At 31.5% G+C, this 13,872-nt stretch overlaps 1 protein-coding gene across 3 annotated transcripts; it reads left to right on the top strand.

Annotated features, from left to right (window-relative positions):
• Window positions 1-177: 177 nt before the first annotated feature.
• Window positions 178-12,908, top strand: LOC106106677 (wolframin). Of its 3 annotated transcripts, none has more exons than XM_013287300.1 (10): window positions 178-300; window positions 511-547; window positions 1,337-1,438; window positions 2,653-2,752; window positions 6,269-6,388; window positions 6,737-6,855; window positions 7,874-7,978; window positions 9,691-10,877; window positions 11,257-11,759; window positions 12,539-12,908. In XM_013287300.1, the coding sequence occupies exons 2-10, from the start codon at window positions 514-516 to the stop codon at window positions 12,906-12,908; spliced, it is 2,640 nt and encodes an 879-aa protein (XP_013142754.1). In that variant the 5' UTR covers window positions 178-300; window positions 511-513. The 3 variants fall into 3 exon arrangements, with proteins under 3 accessions (XP_013142754.1, XP_013142753.1, XP_013142755.1); XM_013287299.1 differs by having other exon boundaries at window positions 1,334-1,438; XM_013287301.1 differs by lacking the exons at window positions 178-300; window positions 511-547; window positions 1,337-1,438; window positions 2,653-2,752 and adding an exon at window positions 4,089-4,198.
• The last annotated feature ends 964 nt before the right edge of the window (window positions 12,909-13,872 follow it).

Raw genomic sequence — 13,872 nt, 5'->3', positions numbered from 1 at the left:
ATGGATGACAGGAATAGCAAAACTTTCCTCAAATGTTTTTATTTTCTTTTTGAAGATTATTTGTAAATTCCCCCACGCTAAGTTATTTTCTAAATTTAAATTTCGTCCTTGGAACTTAAATAGACCAGCATATGATGACAATTTTTTTTTATACGTGGGTAGATTAGATTGTTCGCCTACGTTAGTTTTGATTGAATAGATATTACAGTGTAGGCAAACAGTGTACTAATAATTTGCTTCTTAACTTTAATTAGATCGGAATTCTTAAACATTTAAACCTGATTAATATAAAATCAAGAGGTATAGAGTAATTTATATTTAATATAACGATTTAAATTTTGGATGAACAGCATATTGCCCTGTTTAACTATCAACTGACGAACTGTCAAAATAAAGTTATTGCGAATTGCGAATGGTAGAATCAAAATACGGATTTTTGTTGATTGTTTATAAATTCTTTCCTACTGCTGTGTTTTAATATTAGTTTAATATTATTGTATCCGAGTAAAGGTCATGCCTGTTGGAAGAAAGCGGTGGAACCTTCATGGTAAGTATAAATATTGCCTATTCCATAAAACAATTTGCCTTAGATACTAAAACAATGTTTTGTTTTTAGAAATTTATATCCATTATTAATCATATCTTAGGTTAACCGTGAAATTAAAAGTAACTTACGTATTAAATAAACTAGATATTGTTGTTAACCTTGTCATATTTAAGGTTTTATGATAATTTTGCAGCCGCCTTTTTTAGTATTCGTAAATTAAATTTCGCAATATCACCAGTAAAACACTTATTTACGTGTTATCCGATTGCTACATTCTATAATGATGCTTGTATTTTAGTTGAGTAATTTAAACGTATTTTCATTATTTTAAATAAATTATTTAATACAGGTAATGTTCTGATTATTCCATTACTAACTCTGCCTTCAATACAAATAATTTATTAAATCAAACTTTATTAAATGTTACAAAAGTATTAGCCAGTACTTGTAAATTGTTTTTATAGACCTCTACAGCAACGGCTCACTTGTATAGCAAAAAAACCTAGTTGGAGTTATTTTAATGTCACAGAAGGTTGTTATAAATACTCTGAATTTGGAAATAACATGATATTAGAAAGTCTAGAACTTTCTAATCTAAATCAACACTAGTTTTCATCCATGACTCTGTCTGTTTAGATTGAAAAAACAAAAATATGTCAGTTACATCTGACAGTGACATCATTTGTAATCTATCCAAGCATCTATTAGTTGGTGGGACAGGCACTTAATCTTTTATATTTAACTTTGTATTTATGATTGTCTACTGTTGAGAAATCTTTATTTCAGATGGCCCGCAAGGATCGTTGAGGAGGTTAAGGAACCAGCTAGCGGAGGATGGATGTGCAGAATCGCAAGTGGTTTTAGCAAAGCAACTTTTAGAAGAAAAATGTGGTATGGTTTATTTAATCTCATATCTTTATTTTCTTATTTTTATATATAATATATTTCACATGATTTTTTTTTTTAAAAATAAAATAAAACATATTATATCAAAAAATAGAAGTCCACCGGCTGCGGAATCCGATGACTCGAGCAACCAGTGGTCAGGGCTGCAGAGACAGGACCTCACTATTGGTTTTATTATTACATTTATGGAACTAGTTTTTACCCGCGTCTCTGTGTGGAATAACTCTTGCACACTCAAGGGAAATGTCTTCCTGTTAAAAAATCACTATTGATTATTTAGTTATTATTGAATTGATGTTTTTTTTATATTATATTGAAAGAAATTATAGGATATCTATACATCCTGCTTCTATGTTTTTATAGTGATATTCACTTACATTACACCCAAAATAACTAAAATACAGTGTTTTATTTGCATATTTAGTGTCAGCCATCTTATGGTCCAGTAAAAATTAAAAGAACTTACCAAGTAGGCTAAGATCCCCATTTTTTTTATTTTTCTTTTTTGTAGTGAGTTTTAGTTTTTAATTATTTGTCATGTAAAACTTGTTTTTTTATCATAATATTGTGTTAGCCTGTAAATGTATCCATGATATTGTGTTTTAGTTATAATTATTTTTCTTCAACAAACATGACTTATTTCATGTGATATGTTGGCTTCCTATTGTAAATAAATAAATAAATAAATTGGAATCCATTAAGCTGTTCTGATATGTAGTAACATCCATCCATCTAAGAACTGCATTGATAATTTTAGTAAGATTTATTGTAGAAATTTCTTACTTAAACTTATAAGTTTAAAACCTCAATATGGTTAAAAAAATATTTTTCTATAACACTGGGTGTTTTTATTCGTATTAAAAGCATTGTTGTATTTGGAAGTTTCCATCAAAATTAATGTTCGTACAAGAATTTGACAAAATTAATGACAGCGCCATCTAGGAATTTTTTATGTCGTCTTTAAAAAAAATCCAGTTTCAATCGCCTTTACATCAGTTTCTAATATTTGTAAATAAACTTTAAGTGAGCCAAGATCACAGGTAACATTTTTAGCTTTAAAAACATCGAATATAATGAATTAATCGATACGGACTACAAATATATCGAATGGTGAATCGATGAATCGAATTCAATTATGAATAATCGATGTTTCGCGTCTTGTTTTTGTGTATTTGTATTTTATAATTAATATATTACAGAACTTGAAGCTGATAAAATCTCAAACTTCAAACAAGCACTAGAATGGCTGATCTGCGCGACGGAACAAGCGCATCCGGAGGCTAGGAGAATGTTGAGAAGGTAATTAACCTCCTTTTCCACTAAGCGATAAGTCGCGTCTACAGTTATGTACATTTCCACTGGTGTAATTGCAAATTATTAGTGGAAAGGATACCTTAGTCTATACTAATATAATAAAGCGTGAACACACACTTCTTTGTTGCCTAAGATGTCAGCAATCACTGCATATTTTTGAATAATTCATTTTTTTTAGTAAAAAGCCCTACACTTACGTCACGCTTTAGGCTATATATTTTCACGCCATTAAACTTAGGGGGTAAGTATTTTGGATAAAAACCCTAATGTGGGAGAGAGACCATAAGTTGCTGCCAACATCAAAGAAGCAAGATTCATTTCATGCGGATGAAGTCGCACGGGAACACCTAGTAATTTATATTAGTACTAGCTGTTCCCGTGCGACTTCATCCGCATGAAATTATGAAAATTTTATTTTGGTTTTTACATTTATCAATAGCAAATGTCAAAATGACATGACATGACAACCTTGGCAATGTTGCTTCCTTGATGTTGGCAGCAACTTATGGTCTCTTTCCCACATTAGGGTTTTTATCCAAAATATTTACCCCCTAAGTTTAATGGCGTGAAAATATATAGCCTAAAGCGTGGCGTAAGTGTAAAGCTTTTTATTAAAAAAAGATTTTTTCAAAAATAAGCTGTAATTGCTGACATCTTAAGCAACAAAGAAGTGTGTGTTTACGCTTTATTATAATAGTATAGATAAAAATTTTTTTAGTAAAGAAATATAGTAAGTTACTGTTTTGTTAAACACTCGATTTAACACTTTGACCGCCGCTGAATTTTGAGCAAGAGCAAGCAAAGAGCACTAAAATGGTGTGTGTTGAACCTAAAATGCCATTTAAAGACTGCCAAGTTATTTCAAGGCCCTATTTCAAACTGTGAGTTGAAGATACATAATTGCTGGAATGTTTAGTTTTTTGATATTAAAACTACCTACATTTCGTATGACTAATCGTACTAATATTATGCGAAAGTTTATATGGATGTTTGTTAGAGTTTGTAGCCTAAACGGCTGAACAGATCTCGATGAAATTTGGCATAGACGTAGAGGATAATCTGAAAGAACATAGGCTACTCACTTTTGTTTTTTTTTTTTAATTCCACGCGGATAGATTCGCGGGCGAAATCTAGTATTAACACAATTTTTTAAAGAAGACAAATTAAAGATACACAGCTTTTATGCTCACTGCTGATTTTCGATCTTAAGTGGTAATGGAATTAAATTCTTTGACTGTAAAAATTGAAAAGGCAAAGATTATAATTTTTGCAATGAAACTTTTTAGTGCAAACGTCAGTAACGCCATTAATAAATAAAAAAACAAACGTCATTTTGGATGCGGTATTATTTTTAACGTGCGAAATTCCGTAAGAGTACAATAATTTACAATCTAAAAGTCGACGTGAATTACGAGTACCGAATGATATGAGGTAATGCTTATTGTTGATTGTCATTCCGTTTATACGTAAACATAAAACATTGCGTTCCGATGCATTTACACCATTAGTCGACAAGGGTTCAGTGTGGAATAGACTTTAATGTATATAGACAGGACATAACTAAAAAAATTCAAAAAGTAGTAGAAGATTGTCTGAATTATATGCGATTATCAAAATATTTGAAATTCAGTGGTTAGTTCCGCTCTATAATTAGTGTTATATTAATCTGTTGTGGTGTCTGGTGTTTTTGTGTGTGTTTACATTTGTTAAACATGCCTATGTACGATGTACCTGAATTCGAAGATTGGAAAATAAAGTGGGAAAGAGTAAGATTAGAATTACACAGACTTATGTAAGTTGTTGTGGATTTAAATTAATCGAAAGTTAAAAGTAATATTACAGACATTTTATTCTATTACGATACAGACGTCGAATGTATATGTGTCAATTAAAAAGAAGTGAAAACTGAGTTGTGAATATAAGAAAAAGGTTTGATTTAACATAAGTTATCATATCATACTTTTTTACTAATATTATAAATGCGAAAGATGGTTGTGTGTTAGAGTTTGTAGCCTAAACGGCTGAACGGATTTCGATAAAATTTGGCATAGATGTAGAGGATAGTCTGGAAGAATACTGCCACTAGCATAGCAAACTTAGTTAAAAAAAAATATATTGAAAGTTATGATATTTTTGATTGATGCTTATTATTGTGTATTTGTATATATTTTATTGTTGTTTGTAAAACTTTCGTTTCCTCCGTCATTATTTTTGTCAACTGTGTAATTAAGTGTATGATGTTTGCCTACTGAATGGATTAAATGACTTTATTATTATTATTATTATTACTTGCATTTGTTTTTCTTTAGTTCCGCTCGGATGGAGTGGCGGGTGAAAATTAGTTTATTATAAATGCGAAAATTTTGATGGATGTTTGTATTTTAAAATAGCTTAAAGGATCTCGTTGTAATGTCGTTCAGATGTAGAACATAGTCTAGGATACATATACTACTTATCAAGTTTATTTTTTAATTCCGCGCAGACGAAGTCTGAAGAAAAAGCTAGTTTTTCATATAAAAAACTTACATGTTTGCTTTTTTATTTACGTTGTATTTTAATTCAAGTGTATGTTCAAACGTAAAATTGTGATTGAACGGTATCTTAAGTGAAGATCATAAGTAGAACGATGAGCATGTAGGTGTGGACACAGAAGTGAGACAAGTGTGCTCGGGTTGCGTCTAAATGTAATCAGTAATTTCCTCTCTGATCTACAATATAAACTAAATCATACTTCATAATAATATTTTAAATGCGAAAGTTAAGATGGATGGATGTTTGTAAGAGTTAGTAGCCTAAACGGCTGAACTGATTTCGATGAAATTTGGTATAAATGTAGAGGATAGTTTTATAATTCCACACGGACGGAGTTTCGGGCGAAAGCTAGTACGGAATAAATCAAATCGTTTTACGCTTCAATGATAGAATATTAGGGTTAAAAACTTTTCTCTCAATCTCTGAATTATTTAGTTAAAAACCTATAAATAGTGATTCTTGTCATTACGTAGGTACAGTCGGGGAATTTGGCGGTATTGCACCTTAAATGCTTTAGTTATTTTTTAAATAATATGAGGTGGCAAACGAGCAAGCGGCCTGAATCCACCAAAATAGAAAGCGACCTCTGCTCATAAACATCAGCAATTGCAGATGCACATAAAGAGTACATTTCCCCTTTCTATACGTCTCCTCCACCGTCCAATCCACTTTTCCTTCCCATCCTCTCTTAAGAAAAGGGTGAAAAAAGAAAAGGACTAAAGTTGAGCCTCCGGCACCACAATCTTCAGACGAAACGCGGAATTGCTTCCACTTCACGCCTGTATTCTGTGTGTTGTATTGAGACGACGAAGAAGAATAAGTTACCAATAAGATGCTGCTTTTTTGTCTTTACTTAAAATGGTGGTTCAGTGGTACACGAATAATTGTTTTAACAAGGAGTGGAATTTTTCTCGGTGTCTGAACTTTGGTGTTTTTTTATGGTATTTCATGTGTAGTTATTACTTTCAGGTGTATACGTAGTGGGGTGATAGACGAGGACAGTGCGGCGATCGTCCGAGCTAAGTCATGCCTTGCCGCCAGCCGCCAGGAGATTGTAGCGCGGAAAGCGGCAAGGGATTTATTTGCTAGGTGAGTTACTGTTTCTTCTTAAATTTGACCTTTTTATAACAAATTAAGTGTTGCTCGTGACTCTACCTGCGTGAAATTATAATAAAAAATGTAATTCACAGATAAATTACCTTTCTAATGGTGAAAGGATATTTGAAATCGGTCCAGTTGTTTTTGAGTTATTTCAATATATACAAAAATACAAATTTTTCCTCTTTATTTTATTTTTATATGTATTCGATTCACTTAAAAACTAATGTGCCGATTTTATAAACTCTTTCACCATTAGAAAGGTAATTTATCAGTGAGTAACATAGGTTATATTTTTATATTACGCGGACGAAATCGTATTAAATGTAATATTTTTAGTTTATCAAACGGTGAACAGTATATAACGACGGCGCAATTGGAGCGTCGTATTAGAGAAATCTGCACCACCACCTTGCATAAAGAGGAAGAGGATAGTGATACTCCTGATGAAGATGCAGGTAACCATGTTCATCACCTCACGACTAGGGGCTCAACACCTACCTTAGGGTAGATCCCTTAGGTAACCAGGCCTGTCAACCAGCACGGCGCGACTTCATACATCTTTGAATCACAATTCCTTCCACTAAGAATTCGAATATCGTAAATCAAATAGGTACAGCGATATTCGAACCCAAGAGACCTGTAGGTTACCAGTAACCACTGAGCCAACGACACTCTAATATTCCCCTAGAAAATATAGAGATAACAGTAGTTTTAAAACTTGACGACACTACGTAAATCTGAAACTCTTGTCTTAGAGGTGAATTTTATTTGCAACTAGCTTTCGCCCGAGACTCTGTTAGTATGGAATTTTAAGAAAGTAAAAAAAATTGTGTTCTTCCAAACTTCATGCAAAATTTCATCGAGAATTGTTCAGTAGACTTCAAATTTCAACGAACATCCATCCATCTAAACTTTCTAATCTTACTTCTTACTAATATTATAAATGTGAAAGTTTGGATGGATGGATGGTTGTTTGTTAGAGTTTGTAGCCTAAACGGTTGAACGGATTTCGATGAAATTTGACACAGATGTAGAGGATAGTCTGGAAGAACACATAGGCTATTCACTTTTGTATTTTTCAATACCAGGCAGACGGAGTCGCGGGCGAAAGCTAGTTTATAATATTAGTAAGAAATGGATAGATGTATGTGAGTTTGTCCTCTAAACTTCTGAACGGATCTCCATTGAATTTGCCACACATAGAATATAGACTGAAAGAACACATAGTCACTTTTGTTTTTCATTCCACGCTGACGGAATCGAGTGCAAAAGCTAGTATTTATATAGATATACTAGCTTCCGCCCGCGACTCCATCCGCGTGGAATTATAAAAAAGTGTGTAGCCTTAATTCTTCCAGGCTATACTCTACATCTATACCAAATATCATCAAAATCCGTTCAGCTTTAGGCTACAAACTCTAACAAACATCCATGTAAACTTTCACATTTGTAATATTAGTATGATGGTATTAGAGGAAGGTAATGCCTTGGATGAGCAGGCGCTGGAACCTTCTCAGTATGAAGCTGGAGATCAGATACACATTAACGGAACAATAAGGACCGCGCAAACTGAAGATGGTAAGTACTATCAGGGTATTTGGCGGTGTTATATAAAAAAATACAGTCGTATTAACGGTTTTTTTGAGACGCGTTAACCAATAGGAGCTTCTAACCCTTAATTTGACGTTTTTGTAGCAAAAAATATTTGTTACCAACATATTAAAATCAATTTCGCGTATTTTTCTCTAAACTTCGCGCGCAAACTGACAATCAGCGCAGGAACGGCTTATATGTTTTCTTTACAATTAGTTCGTATATGTAATTTCTTTTTTGTGGCAATGAATACATATTCATACATTCATTCATTCAACTAGTTCAGTTTTTTAAATCAGTTCGTAACTGGACACTATCGAATTATAGGTTAAAAGTCTATCAAGATTTCGGTTACTTCATTGCTAATTGCTTTTTTATGGTTTTTGTACTAAATGCTAGTTAATTAGTTAGTTGTAAACGATGATATTTGTCACTTTGTAAGACAGGGCAATTTTCTATTAATCGAACACCGCGAAGTTATCTGATTGTACATTTTTATTGGTCACACAAACGTTATTATTAGATTGCAAGGAATTTTATTTGCAACTGTTTAAGTTATTTTCTTGAAACTTTTGTTGGATATATTTTTATTGCCTTTTATTGTTAGATTGATTTTTCATACTCAGAATTCTAAGTGGTTTAGTGATCAATTTAACATTATTGTTGGAACTTTCGCAAAACAACTCCAATTTTAATTGGATTTCTCAGTTAAATCGTAATAAGGCAATAACTAAAAAACTGATTATTGATTGATTAAAATTCTGTTTACAAACGTAACTAAACATTCAGGGTTAACCCTTAAATGTATTTTTATTTAATTATGAAATAAATATTTCAGTATAGGTTTTATGTCACAGATTATAGTGTGTCTAAATAATTTAGATTAGTTTGACAATTCATTTCAAATTTAGTAGGGATGGTTGTGTAAAGTCATAAATCTTATCGATTTTCGATTTTTATTTTTATAGAAGTTGGAATCGATAGTTTTATAGTTATAACTTATGAATTTAAAAAAAACCACTGTTTTCTCAAATTAATAATGACCGTTACAAATAATGAGAGAAAATAAATGTTTATTACTACTGCAGCCGTACGTAATCGAATTGGATTTCGCTATTATTTCTGTCATCGCTAAATTCTCTACACTATAATCAATAATAGAATTGTCCTCTAAATTAGTTAATAAGAAAATAATAATTTTAGTTGAGTTCGATTATTATTTAAATCGAATATCGATAGTTCATAATTGTTCGCTGCGTGTTTGTTTCGTCACTACGATACCTGTCTGATAAGTACCGCTTTTGCCTTCATACAAATTGAATTCGATACTTCATATGCGTCATTTATCAAACTAATCTATTTTATTTAGACAAACTATAAGGGAAAAATAATTAAAAAAATCTTGGTTTCAAAAAAAAAAAATTTTTTTCATTTTTGCACTTAACACTTTTCTTGTTAGTGTATCTGTAGAGATACATCAGATTTTTTTTTTATTATTTTTTCTAGACACCTTGAGTCATCAAAGTTAATACTATGAATATTATTTTAATATTCGAAAAATAAAATTCTGCCAAGTTAAGGGTAAAAGGTTGAAGTTGTATTATTTCATTATTTTATTCTTGTTTATATTATTATAGGGTTTAAATTACTTCTCTGTGTACTTTTATCATTAAAATTACATTATTTACCTTTTTCAGATTATCACGAAGAAGTTGACCGTAGGCATATTCGTAACTTGACAGTTGACAATTTAGTGTCAGCGGCTGTCGATTACTGTCAAGGAGAGTTACCTCTAGTTAGCTATGAAATAACACTAACTGACCCTAACATAAAAGCCCTAGATCATATCCCTTTGTTCCAACAAGCATTTTTACACCCAATAGTTTTCCTACAAGTGTTATATCTTAAATTACTCTATTACTTCGGTTCTTTCTCATTTAGGCTCTCAAATATCGAATTATCACTCCTTTTGGTAGCTTATTTGTCAACTAATACAGACAGTTTATACCATTTGCTACCTTTATTAGTATATTATGTTAGTTTTGTAGCGATGGTTATTTGTACATTTAAAATGTTGCTAGCTAAACGACAGTTTATAGATTTTAGGAAATGGTCAGGTTTGTTTTTAAGGTATAGTGACGGTAGTTTGCAAACCGAGGAATCGGAGAATTTATTTGTGAGGAATAATTTGTACCCTTTTGTACAATTCTTTATAGCGTTGTTGATAAATTTGTTTCTATATCCGTTTATTTCGACACAATGGGTACCTTTTTCGGAGTTTTGTGTGTTATCATTTTGCTTGATGTTTCTAACTTTGTTCTCTTTTGGAAGTAATGGGAGTTTGTATCCGGATGTTTTGGCGTTATTATCCTTTGGTATTAATGTTTTGGCTAAATATCCTTATGAAAAGGATACTGTTGTCCATCAAGGTTGGAGATTTCTCGATCTTCATATATCGAATTACCCATCTTATATATTAGGGAATAGTATTGAATTTTGCTTGAATTCTAGAGTGTTTTTTTCCTTATTAATTCCTGTAATTTTGCTATCGATGGCTAAACGTAGTGATTGGCAAGGTTTTTTTAAATACACTCTACCACATTGTGTGACGTTAAGTTGGTTGCAAATGTTCATAACTTGCTCTCACGGTTGTACTGCTTATGGTTTGATTAGGGGTACTTTAGCGTTGGTCTGTTCGTTCCTATTTCTACCCTTGTTAGGTGTTATTACGGTCACTTTGCCTGTATTCGCGTTTCTGCAATATATAACGCTTTCTAGACTGTTCTATACAGTATCGGTATTGGTGGGTTTCGGTGTTATTTTGTTGGTAACTTGTCTGTTGGCGAAGTCGGAAGCTACCAAGAAGTTTGTGACGCCGTTACAGGTATGTTTTTTATTATTATTTATTTTTTAATTTACATTTTTTAAAATTAATTGTTAAATCTTTTTTTAATAAAAGTTTTAAATGTATTTTTTTTAATTTTAGTTTATATAACAAAATTTCTCTGCTCATCCCTTTTTAAGAGATACTAGATACCTCCCGCGACTCTCCGCGTGGAATAAAAAAAACAGAAGTGGGTAGTCTGTGTTCTTCCAGACTACCTACATCTATGCAATTTCGAGATCTGTTCAGTAGTTTAGGCTACAAACTTTAACACACATCCATCTAAACTTTAGCGAATTAAAAAAAAATCTTACGTTGTCTAAGAGTTGTGTCATTTGTAACCCATAGTCTCATATGCATTCTTTTTTATTTTTTTCAGTTAACTATTGGTCTAATGGCATTACTATATTTGGGCAATCAAATAATCGGCGACATACAAGATGACGGCTTTCCATCAGGGCTTATAGAATTAATAGGAGACGATAAATCCAGTATAAAAAATCTATTAAAAGGTGAATTTATAACAGATTACGAAGACAATAATTACCAAATCACTTGGGAAGATTATTACAGTCAATGTAATGCGCCATCTTGGACGGAAACCAATATGGCGGCCGCTCAAATCAGATGTTCCATATTAAATGGTGCCCACGTAAATTGGGAGGGTTATATCAGTGAAGTTAAGTTAAAAAGTGTTAAAAATGTATGGAGTGATTTCGCTAGTTGGTTGCCGAGTTTCCTTCAAGAGTATTTTAAATGTTATTACGGTGAAGAGTATAGTAGTTTGTGCCAGAATAGACCGGACTCTGTGGGTGGGTGCGAGTTTGTGAAAAGTGTTGCCAGGCAGAGCGGCAAGATTTGCCATTTGAATAATTTAAATGAGTAAGTAATTTTGTTAGAAATACAAATATATTATATGTTTTACAGATTATTCTCTACATTAGTACAAAATTTCATCGAGATACATTTAGCAGTTTACGTTACAAAACAAACATCAATACAACCTTTATACCATTTATATTATTTAGTGAATTTATTTATGTAATTTTATATATAGATTTAAATAGTAAAATAGTCTATACTAATATTATAAAGAGGAACAATTTTTTGTATGTATTGAAATAACTCAATAACTAGTAGTACAATTTAACCTCACTACATTTTCAGTCCAGTTACATATTACAAATATATACAAACTTTCCTCTTTATTATATTAATATAGACTTATTTAGTTACTTAGTAGTTTAGCATCGATTTTCCATACATATCTATACAAAAGTGACAGATAAGGCCGGCTCGCCCGGTGTAATACCACGACCACACAGAAAATAGGCATGAAATGGAAGTAAATCCACATTAAGTCTGATGAGTGTGGTGCCGGAGGCTTAATTTTAGTCCCTTTCTATTTCCACCCTTTTCTTGAGAGGAAAGGATGGGTAGGAAAAGTGGATTTGACAGTGGAGGAGGTGCAAAGGAAGGGGAAATGTCTTTTATGTGCGTCTCCTCCGCCAATTAAGTGTAGGTAACGCATCTGCAATTGCGGATGTCTATGGGCAGAGGTCGCTTTCTATTTCGGTGGATTCAGGCCGCTTGCTCGTTTGCCGCCTTATATTATAAAAAAAATATGGCAGTTATAAAATTTAAATGTTCTTTCCCTTCAGGTACAGTTATGAAATTAAATTGACAATGGAGGCTAGTGGGGGCTTGTTGAAGCGACATGCGGAGATTTCTATCGATTTCGATCATTATTTTAGTAATTACACACGTTTGTTACGAGCTGATGATAAAATAAGCTTTAAAGGAATTTTAATTAATGATCAGAATATATACGCAATCGGTTCAAAAGATATTAAAATACAAGGTTATGAAATAAATTGTATAGAATGTAAAAATAATAGAGATTCTATAAGTGCTCCGAGACCGATGGTGTCAAAATTAACTAAATTATTTAAAACTATAATAAATGATTGTATTGTTTCTACTAAATATATATTAAATTTCTTATTGAATCCTGTGATTGTTTTCAAATAATTGTGTTGCCATGTTTCGACAGTTTATTTTTATGATTGCAAAAATTTTTTTTTATTGGATTAAAATTTTTATAGTTTTTTTTTTAACCAGTGCAATTATAATTAGTAATGTGAGTTTTTTAACATGTTCTCTGCCATTATTATTTTTTATGTACCAAATTCCCATTTAACCATGAAACCATTTTTTGTTTGATTTTTTTTAATGGTAGTCAAAATTAAAAATAAAGGTAAAAAAATAAACAGATCAAGTATGTATTTTGATAATGGTTTCATCAGCGTTAATTTTTTATTCATATTTTTGAGTAAATTCAACATTTTCATTGAATGTTTTCCTAATGTATAAGGAATTGATATTTTTGAAGAATACTAAGAAAACAAATTATTTTATGTAAACATGATTTTTTACATCAATGACAAGATATAGTTTGTATAACTTAAACAATTTAAGTACGCTTTATTAACTGATTAAAGGCAGTAATTCTTTGCTATTGTCTAAAAAAAAAGACTCCCTATAAAGTTATTTACGAAGCCCCATATAAGGCCGTAATTACCTCTAAAACGCGTCATTTTCCCCTGTAACGCGAACATTCTCAAAAGTTTTAAAAATAATCCTCTATAACGCGCTTTATGTCTCTATAACGTGGAACCATCAATCATGTTATACTGTATTTAACCTCTAGAAAGAATTTCAAATATTTTACAGTTTCTTGACGATAATTTAATTTTTCTAGATCTAAGTCTAGATTTTAGTATTCCTGTGTTTTTTATATGATTTGACATTTGCATTTAGTGTTGTCTATGAACTGATTGTGTTAATGTTTAATTTCTGAGCGTGTCGTTAAAATTTAAAGCAATTTATTAAGTATTTTTCGTTTTTCAATTGCTTTATTGTTTGTTAATATGGTTAACTATGAAATATGTAATGCAAATTGTCATGAAATGCGAGATTTATGAAAAAAAAAACG

This window comes from Papilio polytes, unplaced genomic scaffold (genome assembly GCF_000836215.1).
Source record: "Papilio polytes unplaced genomic scaffold, Ppol_1.0 DF822178.1, whole genome shotgun sequence".
NCBI lineage: Eukaryota > Metazoa > Arthropoda > Insecta > Lepidoptera > Papilionidae > Papilio > Papilio polytes.
This window is presented reverse-complemented; position numbering and strand designations above follow the sequence as displayed.